Genomic DNA, 25204 nt, shown 5'->3' with positions numbered 1-25204 from the left:
TGCTTTTTAAAGAGCAAATCTTTTGGGGAAACTTGCAATTCTGACAGAAACGAGACTGAGCCACTAAACTGCACTATTCTTTTTCTTAAAATATAGAAATAAATTGGCTATTTCAGAGCTGACCAACAAGGTGCTCCACAAAATGAGAAATACTGAAAATATCTAATAATCAATGAAGATGTGCTCTCAATGGCAGGGGAAAAAAAAAAAAAAGAAAAGAAGGAAACATCTCTTGCACATTAAACAGTGTAAAAAACTCCAGCTTTATTTACATTCCCATCATCACCCCAAGCTGACCAACATGGGCTGTCACAGATGCAGGAAGCACAGGAGACCTTCAGGGATGTTCCAGGGGAGAGCAGCTCTCAGGGCAGTTAGTACTGTCTGTCTCAAAGGAAAAAAAAATGGAATTTTCCCAGCAAGGGCCACCTGGGTAAGAGGAGGAGGAGGCTAATTTCTATGAATTATGCATGAGCATGCAAGGAAATGCTGCAGCAGAGAATTTAAGGGTGTGTTTTGGCAAGGCAAGGCACGAGTGGCCCATGTTTGCAGCAGATGTGGATTAATATGGCATATGTGAAGGCAAGTCAGGAATCTCCAATTTACACAAGTCATGACTGGACAGGGCTTTTTTTAGCTGCAGTTGGACTGGAAACTTGTCCAGCAGCAGAGCAAAACTGGAAATACTTATTTAATATTTAATACTGGCTGTTTACATTAACTGCCCCTGCCTTCAGAAGTTTTAAGTACGTTTTTCCAGCTATCCCCACGCAGGAAAGAGAGCAGAATATGTCTCAGAATCTCTGCTGGTCAGAGGGACTCTCAGGTATGTACAGGCTTCTTTTTCCAAGCCCAGCAGTTGAAGAAGGAGTCAGGATTTTTCTGTTCTCCTTCTCAAGGTTGTTTGTTGTTTCTTATCTATAAAATTCTTTCTCTGACCCGGCGAGGTCTGTCTGGCAGGTTGGGTTGAGGCACACTGGTGTTCTCTTTTTATACTAAAAACTACGTGTACATTATTTACAATAACTTCCCAATACCCATCACCTATATTAGACAGCGAGTTTCTACTCTAAACCAATCTAAAAATGCCACCATCACCCAGAAGATGGAGGCTAGGAAGAAGAAAGAAGAAGGACAAGGCGCTCCCAAATTCCTCCATCTTGGGACCCCAAGCCCCCATTCTAAAAACCTCAAAAATCTATTTTTCATCCCATGACAAACTAACTATTATACTACTTAAACTCTCTTGAATTGTAGTTCTTCATATAAAGGTTGGAAATTGTTTTTCCCAAGGGCTAAATCAAAGGCACAGGGGTCTTGGGCTCTGTGCCAAGGTCTCTGAGCCCCCTTGGTAGGGGCTCGAGTCCTCCAGGGCAGCCAGAGGAATTCCCTGGGTTCCGACAAATGTGCATCATAATAAACAAAAAATCAGAGATTACCTGAAGTTCAAGTGCTCCACCAGAACGTACCCATCTGAGGGAGGAGGAAAGAGGAAGGGAATTAGGAAAACTCCCAGCGCGGGCCGAAGGTGGCCGAGCGCGAAGGACGTGCCGTGGTGTGGGAGGTGGTTTGTCACCCAGGGCCGGGCTGCAGACTCACATCTGCCCTGGGCGTTGCGGCAGATGACGGCGTGGCCCTGCGTGACGTGGGCCATGCCGTGCGTGTCGATGACATCCAGCTGTTCCCCAGCTGTGAGCGGCAGGTCGGCGCGGCGCTGGCTGCGCACCGAGCGCGCGGCGCGGGCCCTGGCGAGGACGCGGATCTCCTCCTCCTGGTACTGCAGGACAGGACAGGGAGCAGGCTGGGGTTATTCTGTATCTGTGTGTGCAACCTCGTAAGGGCACTGGGGAGGGAGGGAGGGAGGGGAAAAAAGATTTCAGGATGGGTTGTGAGGCTTTGGGGAGAAGGGCGAAGAAAACCCCGACAACGCCTCCGATGAAGATCCAGATGAGGGGAGTGGGATTGATGCCTTGAAGTGGTTGCCTAAAACAGAGGCTAGACAAACTTAATAAAATTTGAAGAATAAAATTTGAAGAAATAAAATCTGAAGAAATAAAATTTGAGAATAAAAGTTACTACGATATTTTACTACAATTCGATACTAAGATATTTTATGAAAAATCCCTTTGCTAGGATTTTTTCTCTTGAGAAGCTGAGAAGCCTCAGAAAAGAAATGTAAACAATAAATATCTGCTTGGAATGTGGTTTGGAGGTTGTTTACTAACAGGTGCATCTTTGATTGGTTCTATGTGAATTGTTTTCACTTAATGATTAATCCCAGTCCATCTGTGTCAGACTCTTTGGTCAGTCACAGGTTTTTATTATTTATTCTTGTCTAACCTTCTGATGTGTCCTTTCTCCTTCTTTAGTATAGTTTTAGTATATCATTTTCATACAATTATAACATAAAATATAATATATTATAATATAAAATAATATAATATCAATATAATATAATATATCAACCTTCTAAGAACTTAAAGTCAATTCTCATCTCTCACCTCATCCTGGGACCCACAACAGGTATTTATTGCAGGCCTTCAATAGGTACATGTTGGGCAGTCAGGAGCCTCCTTGAGGCTACACCCAAGACAGATGGTGGTCACGTGTTTTTCAGACAATTATAAGTTTGGTCCATTTAAATATCAATTAATCCTCCAATTACACCCTCAGGTAATTGCGGGAAATGGATTTGTAGAAATTTTTCCAAGCCTGACAGAAGGCTCACACAGTGTGCAAACCTTGAGATAAGAAATGCACACTTAGAAATGCCATGGAATAGGACAGACATTGTTGAGAGAGAAATGGAGCTAGAAACAAGTTTCAAAAGGTTGGCCTTGCAAATAAGACTAGATACTTTGGAGAAATAGAACTATAAAAGATGCATTGCAGTAAGACCCACGAGGGGTAGTTTTAGGTGACTGGCTTTAAGGCATCTACAGCATGGTGTGGCAAAAGCTGATAGACCAAGAAACACTTATAATATATTGTAATTAGGAAATAGTTGGCTCCTGATTGTGATGGAGTGAATTATACCATCTGTATTGTCTCACCCTTCTCATGAGACTGAAAATGGAATAAAAGTTTTTAAAATGCCTCTCAGTTGCCCCATCTCTGGCTCAGAAAAGAGTTAATCTGACAAATTGGTGCCCATGTGAGGAGATAACTCAGCACCAGTTTGCTCCCCCTCAACTCACTTTTGTCTGTGCTTCTCCAGGCCTGAGGCAGTAAGGTGTCCTTGAATATCAGGCCTAGAGGGATTGTTTTGTCTGACCAAAATGTGAAGACAGTTAACTGAAGCTTTATATGGAGTTTAGAGTTATACACTAATGCAGTACAGAATTTGAAAAATATGAAAGCTAAATCCTAAGGCAGCAGCTGAGGACCAAGAAGGTTCCACCAGGTGTCTTTTAAGCAAACCACAGAGCTGCTCTTCTCCTCTAGAAACCCCAGATTAGGTGAGAAGGCAGCAGGTCAGGGGAAGACTTCCCCAGCTCAGCTGAGGACTAACATGAGTTGTTCAAACAAGCCACAGAGCTGCTTTCCTCCCCTGACACAGCTAGAAAGACACGCACCATAAATGTCTCTCTAAAGAGCTTCTCTTCTTTGTCCATCTTCTTGCTCTTTTCTTCACTGCTTTTCTTGAATTTGAAGATATTTCTGCAACAAGAGAGAGACCCACACACACATGCATTTCTGAGCTGCAATTAAATAACCCCTGGCACATCTGAAATTGCAACCCAGAGCCTAATTCCAGCCTTGTCTGCAAGGAACTCTTGGAATAGCAAAGCACACAGAGTTCACATCCCTATTTCTCAGAAAAGGGTGAACAGACGACTCAAATTTAGTCAGGCACAACTTGAGCCATTCTGTATCTCCATTTGGGATATTTTTTTTCTTTGGTCTGTAAGCAGCGTGGGAACAAATAAACTCTCTATTGAGTGTTTCAAATCAGCCCCATTTTTATGGAAGTCAACAATTCACTTTTCCCCCAGCAGTTTGTCTCCTCCTGGTTTTATTTATGCTCAGAAGTAAAGGGTCCCCAGACAACTCTCATCCTGAGTCACTTATGGAAGTGGGGTTTGACACAGCTCTCCAGATTTTCTTTGGGATTTTCAGCACACAGAGGAGAAAGTCCCCCAAGCAGACATTTATATGGCATTGTAAAGTGGAAAACAAGTTCTTAAAACCCACTTAAAGGGAGTGGGACATTCTATGCACATGGGGATGCCACTCGTTCTGATACACAAAATTACAGCTGTAGCATTCATTTTAAAACTAAGTCAGGAAACAAATCCAAACAAAAAGAAAACCGAACCCATTTGTAATAAATTATTCATCCCTGGCTCATTTTGATGCACTTAAAATTAAAGAGGAAGGGAAACAAGAGCTGAAATTAGGGACTTTTAAGCTGTGAAGAGATTCCTCCTTGGGCAGCACCTGTGATCTCTAAGGGAAAGTTGAAATTGCATGGGCTCCCTGATGGTCTTTAAAGTTATGCCTGAGACTCTGCACAGCACAACCAGAGGTGTTTAAGCAGCCCCATGCAGGAGCGGTGTGGTGAGAACCCAAAAAATGGGTCTCTGATTTACATTCAAACTCCCAGGTATTAGGTAATGAAAAAAGTCATTGTGATGCACATTTTTCTGATCTAAAAAGGGAAAGGAAATCTCCCACTTCCATGTGAATTTTTGCAGCACCAATAACAAAAAAAAAAAAAAGAAAAAAGAAAAAAAGAAAAAATTGCTTTTATGCGCAAATGGCACACAGCAAGAGTCAAAGCAATCAGTCCAAACATCAATTCTTTAAAATACAAGGCTCTTGCCAAAATCATAGATTCTTACAATCATAGAATGGTTTCACCCCCTGCCATGGGTAGGGACATCCTTCATTATCCCAGGCTGCTCCAAGCCCTGTCCAGCCCGGTCTTGGACTCTTCCAGGGATCCAGGGGCAGCCACAGCTTCTCTGGACAACCTGAGCCCGGGCCTCACCACCCTCACAGGGATGAATTCCTTCCAAAAATCTAATCTAAATCTACTAAAATAGCAAAAAGGAGCCAAATATATAGGAAGTAACAACTTTTGGCTCAGCTCAGTGGAAAGTCATGACAAGACTTCAGGATAAGACCTTTGGGTATCCTCCCCTTGTGCTCAGTTCAGATCCAAGGGTTTGTTTCACTCTTGAGAGATTTTCTGCAAAGACTCCTGAAATCTGGCTTCAAAGGGAAAGGACCCTGGGCTATCAACCAACACCGAATGCCTGTGCAATCAGGGACATCCTGCTCCTGAAAGCACTCAGGGATGTGAACAAAGTCAGACCAAAAGGGAACACAGAATGGAAATCAAGACCTTTCCACGTCGTCGACGCTTTTCCTCTTGTCCTTGTACTCTTTCGCCACCCGAAGTTTTGGCATCCGGACTCTGTGCTTGTCATCCTTCCCTCTGAGAGGAGCAGACAGGCAGGAATTCAGGTTTTTCCCTGCAGACTGTGTCCCTCCCCAGACCCCTGTGCCTACAGAGCTGGAATTTTTCTCCATCTCCCTCCCACCCTGCACTGAAATGCAAACACTTGCTGTGATTTACACCAGCACGCGCAGCCACCGCAATCATCTGGCAGCAAGACACCAGGACATGCTGTTCCTATTAAAAGTAATTTTTCTGACAGGGAGCCTGCCAGGATGGGGCTGATAATCGGGTCTGGGAGACGGAGTTTTCCTTCCTTAGGAAAAAGATCTGATTTTTCACGTGTTTCAGGGAGCTGCTCTCTCCTTTTCACGTTTCTGGCGTTAACTGGGTAACAGATCCTGCCAAATTAAACACACACAGGGAGGGCACCTGGATTGTCTCCAGAGGACAGAATCCCAACCAGATCATGACCCTCAGTAGGTTACAGTACCAGGCACAGGCTTGTGCCAGGAGGAAAATCTCCTTGGGTTGAGGACAACCCCAGGACAGGGCACCCTCCTCACCTGGTTTCTCTCTGCCCCGCCTCAACATCATCATACACGTTGTCCTCCTGGGACACAGCTGCTGCCAACCAAAATGCAGGACAGGAAAGGATTAGGAGATGTGCCTCTGAGCCTGGTTCTCCAAATAATCTGTTGCAGAGGAAAATTTGAGCTGTTGCTCGTCGCTCAACCCAAAGGGGCCAAGGAAATGCAAAAGGAGCCTTGTAGCTCCCACACACAAGGAAGGTTCAGCACAAGGAATGATGCTTGGTTGGTTAGTTGTGTTTATGGGCAGTTTTCTGCATGGGTTTGGCCATCCAGCTCCATGGCTGGAGCAGGAGCAGCAGCAAAGCCCCAGCTTTGCACTGCAGCCAACCCCGGCAGTGTTCCCAACACAAGGACTTGGGTATGTTCACTCCAATGTTCAACTCCTCAAGGTTGAGGTTGTATCCACCCTGTTTATTTAAAGGAACCTGACTCTCCAGCAGGCAGGAATAAAGAGTTTTACAAAGAGCAAAACCCTTTGCAAAGAGTTTTGTAAAGCTAGAGTGCCACGGGCTCACATACCAGTGTCAGCAGTGGCTCTGCATGGACTGTTTCACACCTTACCTTCCTGGATATACCCAGACCTGCAGGAGGAATGCTCTTCTTTAAGGCAAAACCACCCAAAAATGAGCAAAACCTCCACCCTCAAATGAAACACAAATCTCTATCAAGTCTTCAAAGCTACTGCTGCCACAACACATGATTTTCAGAAAGGCACAGTGCACTGAGCTGATTGTACAAAACATTTGGCTCTTCAAACTCACACAAATCCCCAGGGGTCAGCTACAGGTATGTGCTTACCTAAATTTGGTACTGAAATGGAAACCAGTCTGTGGATAGAAAAAAGGCTTTTAGAAACAAATCTGCACATCAGCAATGCCCAAAAAGCCACGAGGAGCCCCAAAAAGCTGCCAGTGATGCTGCTGAAGTGACAGAGACAGGTCGAGGTGCACGGGCTCCATGGTACCAACAGCATTTCCCAAAATGATATCCCTTGCTAAATAAGCATTTCCACCCACATGGCATTTAGAGCCATGTGTTCATCAAGCAGGAAAGATCTACACTGCATCCAAAGAACAGTCCAAACTCCTGCTGCCCTTCTCAACAGCAAGGGGATGGCTGGACAGTTGGAATTTTTAGTCCGTAGTAATTCCTTCCTGTAAGTCTGCCAACATCAGGGGTTGTCCAGGAATTCAAAGGTGACAATGTCTGTAGATATCCAAGATGATTTCAGGAGCTTTGAGGGTTCTTTGAGACAGGAGAATGGCACAAAACCTGGTGGGTCTTTCCCTATAATGATATTTATATTTGAAGGAGCTGCTGCAGGGCATCTTGTGTGAAAAGGTTTGCAAGGAAAACAAACCTTCCTGACATGACAGAGGAAATGTTTAACCTGGAATTGCCAAAGAAATAAGAAAAGGAAGTATTTCCTGGAGTTCAGGCACTGTGCACAGGGTGAGATTCTCACTGGCAGCAGTGGAGGACAGGTTCTGCAGGTTCTGCACTCCTGAGGAAAAGGCAATTTACCTGGAAACTTATGGACAGTTTTGAATATTAGAATACCCAAAGAGGCACTGCAGGAAGTTATACAATATTCCCCACCCTGTTAGAATGAAAACTCTATGTTAAACTTCTTCAGCAGATGCTCTTGCTCTTGGCTCTGAATGGAACTTGGAATAAAATCCCACATCAACAAGGCTGTCCCTAATCCTGGCTCACAGGTCAAGGCAGGAGGTATCACCTTCCTGCATTCCCTTGTGCACCTTGTGTCATGCTGAGGTACCAGAAAGGTACCAAAGGCAGCAGAAAATCTATGAAAACCTGGAAACTGCTGTAGGACCAGCTCCAGGAGATTCCTGATGCCAGAGGTTCTGGAAAAACTGCACAGATGGACCATTGTCCACATCTGCCATGGTAGCTCCTAGTGAGTTGACAGAAGCACTTTTGGCCCATGTTTCCCAAAAAAAGAGCTGTATTCCTTACTCCTAGACCTCCTGCTCTCCATTAATTGCCAGGAGGAATGCTCAGGTTTGAAGGGGCAAGGGGTGGGACCACCAGCATTTTCTTACCTTAGGGTGTCCTTGAGCCTGAAATTGTTCAGCTTCAACTTTTCTATCTTAAACAGGTTTCCAAATCTGTTTTGTTTTCCTGCTCTGTCCAAAAGAGAAACAGGTTTTAAATTAAAAGAGACACAAGGTGCAGAAGCAGCCCCAGAGATCCTGAGGCAGGGAAAGGAAGGGCAGCAGATCCTGGACCTCAGCTCAGAAGAAGAATTTAAGTATTAAGAGCATCATATGGATGATAGATTCAGTGGGATAAGAACCAGCACAGCAAAAGGTGCTTAATTATTAAGCCCAAGCTGATATCTTTGCTTAGCTTTAATTTTTTCTGTATTAATTGAAGTTGTTCTCCTCTGACCCAACAACTAGAGGGTGATCCTGGTTTCTTTGGAGTGAAAATTCCTGAGGAAAGGGCAGTATTACCCAGAAGCATTGCAGTGACCATTAAAAGGGACACCAGGGGCACCTTCTGAGCCACCCTCCATCACACATTTCTATTGTGTGTGTCCTTGAGGAGGATGGTCCAAGGCACACACTTCTCTCTGAAGTTTACAAAGGGTTGCAAATCCACACTGCAATTTTCTTGTAAAGTATCTGCAGGCAACCCAGGTCCTCCCTTGGGGGTCATTACCCCTGCACAAGGACCAATAAAAACCTTTTATGTGTCTCAGCACACTTAATGCTGCCCGTGGGATCAATAGAGAGATCACAGAAGGGCTGGTTTGGGGATTAGGACCCTGACCTCTGAAACCTGGGAATTTGGTCCCAAATGGTCTTGAAATTCCTCTGCAGCCCCATGAAGATGCCCTGCTCCCTTTGTGAGTCAGCAGGAGAGTTTAATTTCTGCACCCACGTGCAGAGGGGTGAAGAAGAGGCAGGGATGTGCTTCCCAGGGGTGGGGATGTGCCTGATCCATCTGGGAACACGCTTCCCTCTGGATGGAGGAGCTGCTGCTCCCCCACCACGCGACTCCCACGGACAGTCTGCAGAGAAATGGCACTTCCTTCTTTTAACAACCATCCTGTCACCTCCAGGGGGTTCAGCTTTCCCCTTTTTCCTCCCTCTCTGTCACACACAGGCTGTACATCCACGTGGAAGCTGGGCTGGGATGCAGATGCAGGGAAAAAGGGAAAAGCAGATGTACAGCAACACCTTGTTATTCCTCCCACACTGCTCCTCAGGAGAGAGCCACCAGATGCAATCCTGTGCCACGTGTGCCTTTCCCAAAAGCTGCCTCTGTTCCTTACAAAGGCAACTTTTTACTGCACGAGGGTAGGGAACCACACAAAACACAACTAAAATTCACCTTACACCTCCTAATCCATTTGGGAAGCTCAGGCACTGCATAAACCCAAGGCTGCAAAACTCATTGATTTTATAACACACCCCGTGGAAGCAAATATCTTGAGAGGCTACATAAAAAATGGGCAGGTTGCAGGTTAGTTACAGCACATCAGGTTCTTCTCCAGCCTTCTGTGAGCTCAGATTTGAGGATTTTGTCCTGTTTGTCCCTTGAGCATCCCCTCTTTTGGCACACACAAAAAAGGTGTAGCCAATTCTCAGCTACAGCTGAGCAACCCTTTTAATCAAGAGAAGGCAAGTGAGGCTGTGCTGTGTGCTTGATGCAGGAATAGGTCTGGGAGGGCAGTACTTCCAAAGGATGGGGGGTGTTACAGGAAGGAAAATCCCCCTCACTGCTCTGGGATTTAATTTTGGTAATGGCTTTTTGCTCCCAAAGTGTTGGCCAAAGGGGAAGGAGGGAGGAAGAAGGGAAGAAACCCACCCACACAGCAACTTTTCTGCAGTACCTGGCAAGTGAGATCAAGGCTGAAGGGCCAGAATTTCAAAATACAGGCTAAGAAATTGCAACTTACTCTGGTTTTCCTGGGTTATCACCCCCAATCTCAACATCTTCATATGTTTCCTCGTAGCTGTTTCCTGAAACTCAAAACCAAGGCATGCCATTAGGACAAGTTCAGTAGCAATAAGGAGAGGTTTGCTGGACAAATTGCACCCAGACCTTTTACATTTTACTCTTACAGAGGCTTTGGGGCTGCTCAAATGAATTCCATGCTAGACATGTACACTACTCCCCACTGGTTTTAATGGGAATTCAGAGCAACCCAGCCAGGAGGAGACACTGTAGATGCTGAAGTGAAACAAAACCATTCCCAGCACCTCCCAGGGACCAGCCCAAATTAAAAGCAGCTTCTGTTTGAGCTTCACCACTTACTGCTGTCTGAAGTGAAGGAACTGGAGGCATCTGAACTGCTGGAAGACACAAGTGTGACATGGGGGGTTACTGCTGGAGGGATTGTAAATGGCATTTCCTAGGCACAGGCACTGCAAGAGCCCAGGGCCACACTCACAGTCTGTCCTGCAGCTCCTCAACATCATCATAGATGTCCTCTGGTGCCTGCAGAGGCTGCCCAGGGGTTTGGCCCAAGGCTGTTCCTTCTGGCTTTGGAGCACCAAGACCCATGCTGTGCCCTGGAAATGAGATTTATGAGATTATAAGTAAAGAAATGAAATAAATTATAAATAAATGAAATAAACATTTGCTTTAGGAGCTTTTCTGAAGAACTCCTCTCAGAGAAAGGACAATTGTTGAGGGTAACACCACAAATAAGAGCCTACAGATATATTTTCCATTCCAGGAGTCCAGGAAATTCTCTGCTCTGAGACACTTCGAGAAACAAAAGTGAACAATTTTCAAAGTTCTTAGCTTTAAAAGTCATAAAAATATTTTATGTTTAAAGAACTTAAAATGTCTGTAGATTTTTTTCAATTATGGCAGCTCTGACCCAAATCTTCCTCACCTAAAAGCATCCAAGAGATTATTCTTGGATCTCCAGAGAAGTGATTGGAGGGAAAGCTTGGCTTGGTTGGTGGAAATGTTAAGATCCAAATAATGAACCAGTCCATTGGAATACACCTGTAAATCAACACCTTGGAAAGGACCCAAGGAGGATGAGCACCCCTGAGATGGATTTCACTGAGGGCTGGAATCAAGCCTGGGAGTTGCACCTCATGAGGTTAGAAACAGATAATTCCTGGAGAGCTCTTAAGTGGCAAAGTTAGAACCTTAAAATTGGCTTGAGAGAGCTGGAGCAATGCAGAAATGCAGCCACACAAATAAAACACAGATAGTGTTTGTAAATGAACAAGGGGACTGTTCCAGGCCAGGCTGGGCAGGGCTTGGAGCACCTGGGACAGGGGAAGGTGTCCCTGCCCGTGGCACACCTGGGACAAGGAGAGGATCTTTCAGCTCCCTCCAACCCAAACCTTTCTGATTCATGCAGCAGATCTTTCTGGACACAGGCACCACCTCAACATGGTCCAGCTAAAGACCAAAACTTCTGCAAAACATCCAAATTCAGCAAATTAGAAAAGCAGGCAGTGGTGGACCAAACAGTTCTCCAAATCAGCCTCTCTGTTGAAGCAGGAGGCTCACCAGGAGTACTTTGGGAAAAAAAAAATATCCCAGCAGAAATTACCTCCAGCTGTTCAAAGGTCAAGCAAACCAGCAAGATCTTTTACAGAAACAGACACCAACCAAACCAGAAAATTATTATGAGGTGATTTAAAATAATAATAAAAAAAGAAATACCTGAGAACCACACCAATAAAAATAACCACAGTCACAGTCAATTTACACTTTCTCCTTCACACTCCTGCTCTGTCCACAGAGCCCAGCTGAGCCACTTTTCCCTCTCCCATCCTTGAAATGCTGCCATATCACACCAGAGGCTCCCAGAGCCTTTGCAGACCAGGACCCATGGCCATTTAGAGCTGAAGCTGTGCTTGCAGAGGGGATGTGATTTGGTTTAACTGGGCAGCTGAGGTGCCTTTCAGCAGCTCTGGCCACTGCCTCAGAGCATCCTGAGAGAAGGAGCCCAAAGTCAGCCTGGCACCACCAGGAGATGGAGCAAGGACAGGGAGGCACAGGAAGAGGCTTCAGGCTCTCATCCTGCTCATTTCTACCCCAAGGCTTGGCCAGCCCCTTTCCTGAGAGTCCATAAATTATGAGGAGCAGAGGAGCTGGGTTTCAGCTCCCACGGATAAGGGCAATCTGCTACAAAAACAAACACCTCGACCAGAGCTCTGCAGATGGTTAACCAACTTAGGAAGCTGTTTGCACAGCCAAAATAAATGATCCACACCAGAACACAAACGCTCAGGCAACCTTTTGCCCTGGTTTAACTAAATTGGTTCAAGAGTTACATCCAAATTTAACGTTCTTTCCCATATGGAAGAGACATTTGGGCAGCAGATGGGGCTGGGGATTGAGGAAACACTCAGTGGTGCAATGAGATACTCACAGTGCTCTGCTCTGTCTTTTGCCAGCCCTGGTGGGGTTGGATGTGTTGCATTTTGGGGACTGGTCACATCCTGCTTCCCTTGCAGAACCTTCAGCCCACCTCTGCCATCTGCCTTGGCCTGGCTGGTGGGAGACATGTACTCATTTCCACCTGTCTGGGGTCCAGAGTTGGGTTTGGTCAATGCCATCCCTAGAAACAGCTTTCTAGTACATATTGCTATTACACATCCATGCATCCACAAGAATATCAATTATCTGTGGGCTCAAAACAGTTTCACACCCTTCCCCATCAACCTTTCAGGCTGAAGCAGTGGAGTGATGAACAAGCAAAAGAGAAGGAATCCCCAGGAAACAAAATCCTCAGGAAAGCCCCTGGGATTAAGGGCTCAAAATATTTCCCAAACAGAGGGAGGACAGAAGGAGAAGAGACATCCTTTAATAATTATTAAATTAACTTCAAGGATACAATACCTCGAACATTTTGTTCTCCTCCAGTTTTGCTCTTTCATGACTTGGTTTTCCCTCTTTTTCATCCTCTGCTAGAGCTCTTTCTGGACTGAAATGTTCAGAAATGAGAGAAATCTCAGCACACAGACACTTCAGCAAAGTCACAAACACATGGCCTTGTGACAGTGCCCAGACAAAGAGCTCATTTTCCCTCTGAATGAGGGAGGTGCCCAAATGACCACCAGCAAAGTGAGGGCAAATCCCAGCCTCAAGGCCAGTGGTCACTCAGGGATAATACAAATCATTCTTGGGAGAGAGACAAACTAATAGGATTGTTTCCTCACAGCTGGGAAGGACAAAACAGATCCATTTGTGGTTGCACCTGGATGACAAGATGTGCCTCTCACCACACTGTACTGAGATTTAGGCAAGAAGAAACACCAACACCAAGGATGCAGGACTTGACACCTTTTCTCCCCAGCATCACAACAATACCCACAAAAGTGACCCCTTTTTACCACAAAACTCCTCAATCACCATCAAAAAGCCCAGCTTTCAGACAGTGACCATAAATACACACCACTCAAAGTGTGACATTTGTGGGGTGAAATTCAGAATGGACCTTGCCTTGCCTTGCACCTAGAACCAGATGTCCTGGTTTGAGAGGCTCATGACTCTCCCTGTTCACACTCTTCAGTTTCAGTAGGAATAGAGAATGTAATTTTTTACAATCTCCCCTCCAGATATGTTTTAGAATGAAAACAATCTTAGAAACCACGAGTGCTGGCAAAAAAAACCCCATCATCTCTTCTGTCTTGGTCATGAAATATATGAAATTTCTTTATATTTACTGAGTGTTACAACATTCAGTTCCTAACCCTAATCAGTTGTGGGGCTAGAAGAAGTTTGAGAGAGAGGAAAGGAAATTACCTGGATTTGGCAAAGGGAAAAATCTTCTGTTTCTAGAATAAAGAAGAGGAAAGCCTTCAGCCACTCTGCTTTTCTCAGCAGTCAAGCTTTCACACAAGGCCTCCACTGTCAACTAGCATTTAAAGAAATATTTCTTCAGAAAGCCCAGAAGTATTTCATGTTTGGAATAGTCATCAGACAAGGATATTTCATCTCCTTTGCAGGACAGGGAGTACACATATTGACAAACTATACAGGGATAATAAAACAGTGCTGGAGCTGGACCAGTGAAGCTACTGGTCAGCATGGAAGCTGTCAGAGAAAGGAGAGCTTGCAGGGGAGGAGGAAGTTTTTTAAATTTAAATAAAGATTTCCCAGCCTGCCATAAAATGAGACTCCAGCCAAGCCAGAGAACCTCTCTGCAAATCACACAGAGATAAATATGTTTGGAAAGCTGGGCTATTTCCCAGGCAGTGTGATGGCTTTGCAAGCCAGGACTGGAAACTGGAGTTTGACATTTCACAAAGAGTTTCAGCAGGGCCAGAGCTGATGGCCAGGACATGGACACCTCCTGGCACGAGGTGATGAGCTCTCCAAGTGTGCTGCCAAGCCAAGCAGCCTGGCTCAACTTTGCTTTTACATCTTCACAGAGGGATTACCAGCACCAGCTCACCCGTGGCAGGATATTCCAGAACATTGCAGTGGATTTTTTTCCTCCAAAAATTCACATTCTTGATATTGCTGCTTAACACTTGGTCTACCACCAACATCCATCCAGTTGGTGTTATCACTTCCTTACATTTCTGCAGTGGAAATCAAGGGAACTGACTCTTCCCACTGGTATGTTTGGGAATCCCATTAGTCTTTGTGTCCCCTCTGCAATTTCTTATTTTTTGAGAGTCTTCACAGACAGCACGCAGAGAAATTCTTGGCAGGTAAGAAATACAGAAATTAGAAGTTTTCAAGGCACTTACCTTGTGTTTTTGAGGCTCTGCCTTAGGGGCTAGGAAAGATATTTATGAACAGATATTAATTTTTAGCCCATGTTAAAGTCACTGCACTTTGAGGTGCAGAACTCAGCTTCAGTTGGGATGCTCAGCATCCAGGCACACATTCCCCACGTCCTACAGCTCCCTCCCTCTGCTCTTTGAGCATTGGTTTGCATGCAGGGGGCTGCAGCACCAAGCCTGACTGGCCACACGTTTCAGGGACCTGTGAAATCCCAGGGGGCTGTGGCAGCTCCCCCCCAAGGGACTTGCCTGGCTCCTTTCCCACTGGGAGACAAAACCTGAGCACGTGGCAGAAATAACCCCCCCAAAACTCCCATAACTTCCCAAACCTTCCAAACACTGGGAAATGTAAAAGCAGAGCAGTGGCACCTTTGGTAGAGAAAATTATACTGGGAAAAAATATTGATGGACCTGGAAAAGTCTCCTAGTCTGTGCCCTTCTGTTCCCAAGAAGATGCTGAGGTTTGCCTCACTACCTTCTTTTTATTCTCCTCTACATGGGTCATGTCTTAGGATATTCCCCACTGAATTTTACTAGAAGCATCACTTTTCCCCCAAAATTTTAACGTTTTTTGTCATTGCCCCAGAGTCCTCACACTGCACAGGGGGACAGGACACTTGTACTTGTTCTCCCAGACCACTGTGCAGCTGCTTTTCTCAATAAAAAACTGCATTATTTCCTATTTTAAAGGGTTTTTATCCCAGCTAGCACGTAATTCACCTCACAGTGCTGCCTTTCAAAGTACCTTCAATGACACACAAGGTTGTGGTGTCCCCAGACTGGTTCAGGTACATCGGGGCTTCTTCATAATTATTCTGCTCTTCAAGTTGAGCACTGAGAAGATGAAAAAGAGAGAAAAGATTTTTTTTTTCCCCCCCGTCCTTTTTAGTAGTATGAAAAAAAATATTCATCTTAAGGACAAGGAAATCAAGAGCTTTGATAGTGAGCCTACAAAAAAGCAAGGTGAAATCAGGAATTCCTTGGGGGGAGAGGAGACCTGTGGCAGGTGCAGGGCTCAGCTGAAAGCTGAACCTTCCCCTTGACTCCACGCTCCCACTGCTTGTCCTTTGGGAGGCCAGGCTGCATTTAGAGGGCTCAAAGCACATCAGGAGACTTCCTGCCAGGGTTAGAGTCTCCTGCCTACAGCAATCCTTCAAGTAGAAACAGGGGAAAAAAAAAAAAAAACAAAAAACCCAACCAGAAAACAAAACGAAACAAGGAAATTGAAGCGCAGCGTTGTTCAAGCCTACTCAGGTGCTTTGAAACTGATAACAACCCCCAGTTTGCACTCTTTGGCACGTGGGCTCTCATGGAAGGGAACATTTAGAAGTCCTGCTCCTGAGCTTATCAAGGCACCCACTCCATGCCAATGCCATCAGTGGCACGTGCCAGCCCCAGGAGGAGGAGGAGGAGGGGAAGCACCACAGCTCCAGCACCACACAGCCTCAAGTGCCAGGCTCCCCAGCCCAGTTCCCATCTCCCCATTCTCTTTTTTCCTTCCCCCCTCCAGAAATTCACATCAGTGTCATTTGGGAGCAGATGCAAGGGTAAAAACCCCAGCATTCCTGAATTACCCAGGCGAATCCGCCAGCCCTTCCCCTCCGCCCACAGTGGTGGAGTTTCTGGCATTTTAGGAATGTACCAGGAAGCAGCAAAAGCACAAGACACGGCTTGTAACACACGTGGGGGACAGGGTAAGGTGGGGAAGGAGCAGCAGGAAGAATTCTAGCAGGAACTTCCTCCTTCTAGCTGTAAAAGCCCTCGGGGAGGATCTGTTTTTCCTGGAATCACCCCGCTGTCACCACTCAGCTTCAAGAGAGAAAGGACGAAGGGCAAAGCAGAACATGAGGAACGAGAAACTCAAGGTGCACTTTGACAGCAGTGAAATCAGACAGGGAAACAACCCCCCTAAAGTCAAGGAGAAGGCTGTGCTGATGGCAGGGGTGTCCCCTGCAGGTCCCCAGCTCTGGGGACACTGCCTTGCTGTCCCACAGGGCGTTCTTCATCCCCACACAGCTCAGGAACAGGCAGCACCAGAAACTGTGTCAGGGTCTCTAAGAGATCAGGCTTCATTCCAGGTGAGGCATCGAGGAGGGGAATTCCTGTCCCCAAACTGCTGTTATTTTGCTTTTATGCCAGAGCTATTTAATTAATTTCCCCTGTTATCACACAGTTAATATTTAACCAGTGACCTACTGTAAAGGCCATATCACAAGTGTTGGAGCAGGACAGCTAACCCTGCTGCATTACATTGCTAGAACAGCTTTGGAGGAGGTTATTTTTTGACCATTTCTCTTCTGACAAGTACAGGTTAAAAGTTAACACCAGCCCACACTGGCAGGGGCACCTCATGATGTCAAGAACAACTTGCTGTGATAGCTGCAGGAGTTCTTTGGGCACAGAAAGTATTTTAAGAATTCCCCTCTCTTTGCTCTGGTTCAGCTGGTCCATTTCCCCTTTCCACAAAACATGTGTATATGGATATTTTTCTCCACTTTTGCTGCTCTTGTTGTACAAATCCCAGGCTGCTGCATAGCCCCTTGTGACAAGTCAGAGATAGAAAAAGTCAGGATCTCCCTGCATACAAAAAAGAATTGTGTCTGCAAGATTTTTGAGCTGTTTCAGACAAACTCAAGTGATTTTGGACCACCACCCAATAAGAACCTCACTTCAGATGTGGAGGCAGCTGAAGGGCTCAGATGGTGAGGGAGGGCAGTGCTCCTGTGCCCTGCTTGTGCTGGCAGCACAAACACAGGATCACAGAATCATGCAGGAATACAAATTCCTTTGCAGCTGGCAAAGAAACCCCCAACACCTTCTGGCTGTGCCAGGGCTTTGTTTCAGCATCAGTTTCCAAAAGCATTCCTTTTCAAAAAACCCAAAATTTAGTACACAGCAAACAGGAAGCAAAAAACCACACAGGGGGTGGGGGTGATGACTGTGCTACTAAAGCAATGGCAGAGTTCTACTCACCACCAGCTAAACCAGACCTAAAGACATGGATATGGCTCTCCATGAGGCTTTAAGAGCCCACAAGAGAAAAGAGGGGTGAAGTTTTCTCCATTAGGAGAGGGACCTCCCAGGCAGATTTCAACTTGCCATGTAGGTCCATCACACAATCACAGAATCCTAGAATTGGTTGGGTTGGGAAGGAACCTTAGAGATGATCCAGTTCCAAACCCTCTCTCTCCCACAAGCAGGGACACTTTCCATTGGAGCTGGTGGCTTCACATCAGGGCATGGTGAGCTCTGCACAGAGCAGGGAGACAAAACAACTCCTGCTCCAGCTGGGCACCAAGGACAAATGATCCAAATCTCAGCCCAGGAGCACAAACCCCGTGGGCTGGAGAGAGAAAAACAAGCAGGGTGGGAGTGCCTGGGCTAAAGCTGGGCTGGGACAATGAACTGCAAGGTGCAAATGGAGCAGAGCTGATCCCAGGGAGAGACCCCGTGCCCGGCCGTGCATTTTGGGGCCATTTTGGGTCATCTTGGGTGCAGCCCTGGCTGGGCTCTGGTGCTGCCCCAGGTGGATCCATGGAGGAGATCCTTGGAATCAATGCCTGCTTTATTCTTTAGCTCTGCCCAGCCTCTGCTCTAGGGCAGCCTTCACAGGACATCACCATCACCTGTGGCCACACCTTGCCTCTCCCCAGACTCACCTTTCAGGGGTCAGGTAATCCTCTTCTCCAGCAGCTGCACACAAAGACACAGAGGATTAGTGCTGGAAGGCAAGCCCAGAGCCCATGGGAGGTGTGACAGGGACAGCCCTTCCAGCTGCACACAAAGGCAGGCGTGACACAGCACTGCCAGCACAAACTGGGCACCTGGCTCTGTTAATTTGCCATTATTATTTCACATTTCCTGCCTACAACCTCGGGCTTTCTAGAGATAGAAAATATTGGGAAGGCATGGAGATGATGGCATACAAATGTAACTAGTTCCCCCCATCAGATTAGTATATTTAGAAAAAGGCAAGTAGGCCAGAAAAGAGTTTCAGTGAAAAACTCTCTTTCCCTCTCGTTCTTATCAAAGCCAGGGCACACCAATGAGAGCTGGCACTGTAAAGCCAAAGAGACTTTAGCAGAGCCCTTCTTACAAAAGCAGCTCCCTTTGAATTCATCAAAAGTTGTGCCCAAAGATCTGGCTGTAATTAAGGCTGTATCTATAAAGAAACACCACTTAGCAGCTTACTAAGTGGTCCAGAATATTCTATTATGCAACATCAATAGGGTTTTATTATGGGAAACTGAACTTTTGCATTTCTTGATGTCGGAACACTTAACGACATTGCCCTCTGTTGTATTTAAAACAGAAGTGGGGGGGATCAGCAGACTATTTTCTAACAATTTTATTGTGCCTTCCCACAGTCGTGTGCTCCAGAGTCGAGGCATTTCCCATTGAAGAGAAGTGATAAAGATCAGCTGGGCTCACAGGCAGCTGCTGCTGCTGCTGCTTTACAGCCAGCTGTAAACTGCTCTCAGCACGCTGCACTTGGGAGGGAAGCGGGTTTCTGAGCATGGGATGGCGTCCAGCCTGGAAAACCAGATCCCTTCTCCAGATTAAGAGCAAAAATCGGCCCCACTGAAACTGCTGGGCTCTTATTAATGTTTGAGGAAGAAGTTATAAACAAGAAACAATGTCTGATTTCTGTGCGCTGGAAATCGCCGCATTACAGCTGTTAATAAACTGCTCATTTTAATTCATTTTCTATAGAACAGATCTGGGGGGAAAAAAGACTAAATATCTCTTACTTGTTTCATTTCCTCTGTGGACCAAAGGCATGGTGCTCTGGAAAGCACTGAGATCAACCTTTGGGGGTCTTGGAGGCTTCCCAGGGGCAGGACCCAGGGATTCAGCTGAAGGCAGAGGTTTAATCCTTGGCCACTTGCTCCCAGGGCTGTAAGACCATTTTCCTGCTCCAGCCTGGCAGAAGGGAGGCTCCAATTCTGCTCCAGAGAAGCACAAGGACAGGCAGCAATTAGCCCTGATTTAAGCAAAAATCCACATAGGATCATTAGCTGTTATTCTGACATTTCTAACCAGCTCTGCCTCCTCCATCACCACGGTACCATAATGGCAGAACAAATGGAAATGCCCATTTTTACAGATTTGTACCACGTGAACCATGGTCTCAGCTCTCGACAGCTCCCTTCCTCTGGGCTATAAAATACCAGCCCAATTAACAGTTTAATCCACCAGGATTTAGGGCTGTGGCTGTTTGCAGTGCTCAGTCCTGGTGAGGTGGCTTTCCAGGGTAAACAAAGACTTAAGGTTTTCAGTGCTCCGTCACCCAATCACGTCAGCAAGGGGAGCTTCGCAGCCTCTGAGTTTCTCAACAGCAGCTCCTCTAAGAAATATCTACTCAGATCTTAATATGACCTTTTGCAAAGCTGGGAGGGTGCAGAGGTGGTGGTGGTGGTGGGGATTCAGGTTTAAGCTCTTTTAATTAGAATTAAAGTGTCTGTGCAGACCAGCCTTTCACATCTGTGTGGAGTCACATTTACCTTGGGATTGCAAAGGGCCAAAACTAAGATGGTCTCCTGTCCTCAGTTTTCATCCTATTCTCAAAATGTGGGCAATTTCTTAGAGTGAATTTTTAAAATAATTTCTTGAGTATGAGGAATCCTCCCCTTAACCATGTGGACCAGCAGTTTGAGACCCATTTCTTACCTCCAGGGCCTCCAGAGCAAGAACAGAGCATTCCACTGGGCCAGCCTGGCCTCTTGTTTGAGAGTCCCAACCCTCAGGAGCTGTTCTCTCCTGCTGCTGTACCCTGCACTTCCAGGTCACCTGGACACTCATCTATTTCTATATTCAGTGTTAAGAATACACCTTTCCATACCTTTCTGGAGCTGAGGTGGCTCTCTGGGTGCACCATAACCCGACTGGCAGAACGCAGATGCCACCACACCCTCAGCACCTGCTCCATCAGAGCTCCTGTGTCCTCTGGGAGCCTGAGGAAGGGCTATCCCTCTGCCATGCAGAGCATCCTTCCTCTGGGCACGCCAGTCCAGGACAGGGGAGCCTCCAGAGGGTGACATCCTGGCACTGCCTGAAGCAGCAGGAGCTGAGCTGGCCGCCCGCTGGGTTGGGACCCTTGGACTCTTTTCCTCCTTGCGGGATAAAGTCTCTTCCCAGATCTGGAGGACATGCTGGAAAGAATCTGGGAGCTGAGGGTCCTCTGGAGTTGTTTGGCTTGATCCTTGCTGGTCAGTGGTACAGGAGAGCAGAGGCTTTTCTGAGCTGCTCTTGGGAGAACTGAGCCCTTTCTCCGAGGTGCTGCCCGTGTGCTCTCGGTTGTGTCCCATGGGCTCCCTGTCACCTCGAGGCTGTGCCAAGGGGCTGTGCTTGGTGAGCACAGGGGCTTGGGAGGTGGGATGGGCTGGCTTGGACACTTTCACCTCTCTCCTAGGCAGGGGCAGAGGGCTGGAGGTGGTGTTCCCTGCAGAGCCAGGTTTGGGGTTGATCTCCATGGGATGTTTGTGCCCCGGCTTGTTGGTCGAGTTGGAGCCATTCTGAAATTTTGCTCGGAGGGCTTTGAAATCAGTCACACCTTCCTGGGTGAGGGGAGAGAGGAGAGCACAGAACAGCTGCTTACAGAGGTGGCAACAGGCAATTGAAACAATCATCCTGTTTTCAGAGAGGAACAGGCTGCACACTCAACCTTGGTCACCAAGGACATGCCGATCCCGGTGAAAATTTAAAAGCGGCAGAGGAGAATTTGCTCTTTCAAAGGATCCTCCAAAGGCTCACAAATCACTTCTGGTGAAGACAAAAGAGCTGAAAACAGGGGGGAAATGCAGGAGCACAGCATGGAAACCAAGCAGGAGCAGTGTGGCCAGGAGAAATGCCTCCTTCTCCCCAGTGTCACCCAGTGATGGAGAATTTCCCTCGGGAGGATCTGGCAAACACTGAATTGAATGTTAAAGCTTTCCTGGCAGGGGTGCTGCAATGCTGTTTATACACCTGCTGGGTATGAAAGCTGCACTTTATTTTCAGTACACAAGCACCAAGCAGGGGAGAGGCCAGTGCTGCTCCAGAGATGCCCAATACATCCCACCCTCCTTGAGAAAACTCCGCCAGGAGAAGAGAAGCACCAAATATCCTCCTTGGTGCTGCACTCCCAGTGACCCCTGGGACAAAATGCTCTTCCTCCAGGCTGCTGGTTCAGGTCAGGGTCCCTTAGGTCATCCAGGGCTCTTTGGATGCCTCTCCCCTTGCCTTTAATGCCACTCCAGGAAGCAGAGCACACACAACCCAAACACGTGGCACACGGAGTGCAGGTGATGGATACTGGCCATGACACTCAGCTCCTCTCCCACACAGTTACCAGACCTCAGGTTCTTGAAGAAAAGGAGCAAATCACTGACAGTGCAGTTTAAAAGGGCACTTGGAGAACATCTTGTTTCAGTCCCTCCCTCCCCTGCATCCCACGCTGGAGAAAAGGGACCACAATTTTTGCCTGCAGTGCCGTGGCTTAAATTCAGCCCTGAACTGAGCTAGGGAGAAAATATGAAGAAAAATTTATGAGCTACTTAAGTCCTTGAACTGCTCTATAACTTTTTATATGCCATGATTACATTAGGTGCTCTGCTCTGGCAGCTTAGTTCAGCGCAGGGCTTCACGAGAACCTGTCTAATGAGGAAATTGGAAAAAATTATCTAGGACAGAACTTCGTTATTCTGAAAAAAGCTCCAGCCTTAAGTGTTAAGACAGAACAGATGAATAGCATACTGAGGTTTTATTGCATTTAATTGCACGATTTATTAAACGCTGACAATTTCTCTTGAATAACCCCTTTCACTGACTTTATTACTTTCACAGGGTAGTACATGATGTAAAGAACCAGCCCTTGGGGGAGAGGTTTGAATTGCTCCAATTATATTTCATATTAGTGGTCAGCAGCCTGATGCTGCGTGAGCTGCCCAGACAGGCTAATCTAGCAGAGAGCCTGGGGAATGGGAGCTTCCAGAGGCACACCGAGGATGAATCAGGTTTGGGGGTGGGGGGGAAATTTTTTAAAAATCCCACATGCAATGCCGGACAGGAAATAAAGCAGTGAGGTGTCCTAATGCAATTGCAGGGGGCTGGGGCACGTGCTGCAGAAGTGGTTGAAGAGTTCAGAGCTGTTTACCTCCCCGTGCTGGTTTTCTTTACTGGAGCAAATAATTCCTCATCAGTGCCCTCCGAGACAAAGAAAAGAGAGAGGAAAAGTACCTGCTTGTTTCAGTGTGCTCCAGGTGAGGAAGACATGGGATTTTTGGTCAGGCTTCTCCCTGGCACTGGCTGTGACAGAAATGGGCTGTGACAGTCAGGAGCTTGGCACTAAGTTTAATTAAAGTGGGATGGATATGAGCTTTCCTTTCCCAAATTGCTATTCTTCTTGCCTTGAAACGGCAGCTTCAGCTGATTTGCCTAATTAAGAGGGAGATTATCTGTGCTCAGTGCTGTCTCAGTGCCCCTCACTAGGATGTGGTTCCCCCAGAGTGCAGCCTGATGGATGCTCACCTGAAGGAGGGACAAGTATGGCCCCAGCCAAACACAGAGAACTGCTGGGGTGGATGGGGTTAAATTGCCACCTCCTCCACACCCAGCTGGGCAATCCACCCCTCCCAAAAAAATCTCCTCCAAATGCTCTTTCCTTGCACAGGGCTGAGCTTAGCCAGACCCTCCAAGGTGCAGTGAGTTCTCCCAGCCTCTGCAGGGATAATTCTCCATCAGAGCTGGGACTGTTTCAAACCACAAACCCATCCAAGCAGCTCTCCTGTTTGATCTACACACCTTCAGCTGGCCCAGGGAGGTGCTCAGCCTAAACACAGGGCTGGGCAGGTCACAGGTGGAGTCCCAGTGTCCCAGGGAGGGCTCAGGTCCCCTGAAAATCAGACCAGCTGACAAGCAGGGAGAATAAACTCATAAATTCAAAGGCCTGCCAAAAGCTCACAATGTGTATTACAACTACATCTGGCCAAATAATTGACTGTGAATAATGCTATGTTTGGCAAAAGCCCACGCAAAGATGAGAGGGGAAGAGAGAGAAAAAAAGGAAACAAACTTCCACTGGCCGGAAAGCTGTGAGCATTAAGGAGTCAGGGGACAGAAGCATTACAGAGCCAGGGGGCAGAGAAACTTTCCATATTTTCTCCCTGAAAATAAAGTGCTCTTCTCACATCAAGATCAGTCTAGGAAGCAGAATAAAGCTCAGCTTAAGCCTATGATAAGGGGGGCTTTTAGAAGGAGCACCAGCAGGAGGTTTGTGCTGATACCTTGGGCTAAACAAAAGGAATCTGAATTGCAGAATCCCAGAATGGTTTGGATTGCAGTGGACTTTAAAGATCAGCTTGTTCCAACCCCTTGTCATGAGCACACTCAACACTGACCAGGCTGCTCATAGCCCCATCCAGTCTGGCCTGGGACACCTCCAGAGATTGGGCAGCCCCAGCTTCTCTGGGCAACCTGGGCCAGGGCCTCAGCACCCTCTAAATGAACAATTTCTTCCAATATCTGATCTAACCCTGCCCTCTGTCAGTTTGAAGCCATTCCCTTTATCCTGTCATTCCAGGGCTTTGTCAGAAGTCTCTTTGGAGCTCCCCTGCAGCCCCCTCAGGTACTGAAATGCTGCAATAAGGTCCCCCCAAAGCCTTCTCTTCTCAATTAATTAACTAAATTGAATTAATTCTCATTAGTTTCCTGAAGTTGCTGTTCTAAAATGAATCAACACAGGAAAATAAACTCCATTCAAGACGTGGCAGGCTGGACAGCCGAGAGGAAGCACTGGCTGTTCCCCTCCTGGAATTTTTCTGGTTTACTCCATCCTTTATCTTGATTCCCAAGGGAGCTGTGGTGGGTAAATGTTTAATCTGTGCTGCCCTCTGCCCTGGCGTGGGACTGCTGGAGCCAAGCCAGGCACCCCGGGCAGGCTGAGGAGAGCACACTGCAGATATCATCGACTCATTAACCCGCCGGCTTCTCCCAAAATAAATCAATAAAACCCAACTCGGCTTTTTGTTACAGTAAGAGGCACAGCTGCAGCTCGTGTCAGAGTGAGAGGGGGAGAAAGCAGGCGCTGGGAGCCCCTGTTTGGGGCAGCAAAGCAGAATTTCTGTGGGCTGCACACAGAGCAGGAGCGGCGATGAGAGCACACCTCACTCCCAGGATAAACAGCTCCATGGAGAGAACAGCCCCAAGCTATGGCTCAGCAGCAGAAAACCAAGCAGAAATCCTTCCCCCGGGCCTGCTGCAGAAGAGACAGAGCCCCAGCAGTTACCAGGTCCATCCCTCGCTGCTCCACGCCAGCTCCAGGGCTCAGCCCAGCATGCTCCGTGTGCCCTCCTGCCACGGCTGCTCTGCTCCAGTGCAGCCCAGCCCAGGCAGAGCCAGCCCTAAACACACCTGGGCTGAGCCTGGCTCTGCCCCCGGGGCGGGGAGAGCCTCACCTGGGCTGGGCTGAGCCTGCCCAGCACTCC

At 47.0% G+C, this 25204-nt stretch overlaps 1 protein-coding gene across 8 annotated transcripts; it reads right to left on the bottom strand.

The window, feature by feature from the left end:
* Positions 1-244: 244 nt before the first annotated feature.
* FYB2 (FYN binding protein 2) lies at positions 245-25108 on the bottom strand. 8 transcript variants are annotated; one of them, XM_059853723.1, is made up of 20 exons: positions 25006-25108; positions 20584-21298; positions 19493-19687; positions 18401-18434; positions 15487-15575; positions 14706-14734; positions 13753-13784; positions 12847-12931; positions 12377-12530; positions 10424-10544; positions 10288-10325; positions 9929-9998; positions 8064-8147; positions 6796-6824; positions 5971-6031; positions 5351-5443; positions 3576-3660; positions 1600-1777; positions 1440-1473; positions 245-388 (listed from the first exon to the last, which is right to left on the bottom strand). In XM_059853723.1, the coding sequence occupies exons 1-20, from the start codon at positions 25012-25014 to the stop codon at positions 310-312; spliced, it is 2214 nt and encodes a 737-aa protein (XP_059709706.1). In that variant the 5' UTR covers positions 25015-25108; the 3' UTR covers positions 245-309. The 8 variants fall into 8 exon arrangements, with proteins under 8 accessions (XP_059709706.1, XP_059709707.1, XP_059709699.1 ...); XM_059853724.1 differs by having other exon boundaries at positions 245-384; XM_059853716.1 differs by having other exon boundaries at positions 1440-1777.
* Positions 25109-25204: the final 96 nt, after the last annotated feature.

This window comes from Haemorhous mexicanus, chromosome 9, assembly GCF_027477595.1.
Source record: "Haemorhous mexicanus isolate bHaeMex1 chromosome 9, bHaeMex1.pri, whole genome shotgun sequence".
Classification (NCBI taxonomy): Eukaryota; Metazoa; Chordata; class Aves; order Passeriformes; family Fringillidae; genus Haemorhous; species Haemorhous mexicanus.
The sequence above is the reverse complement of the archived record's forward strand: the minus strand, read 5'-3'. Positions and strand labels throughout refer to the sequence as shown.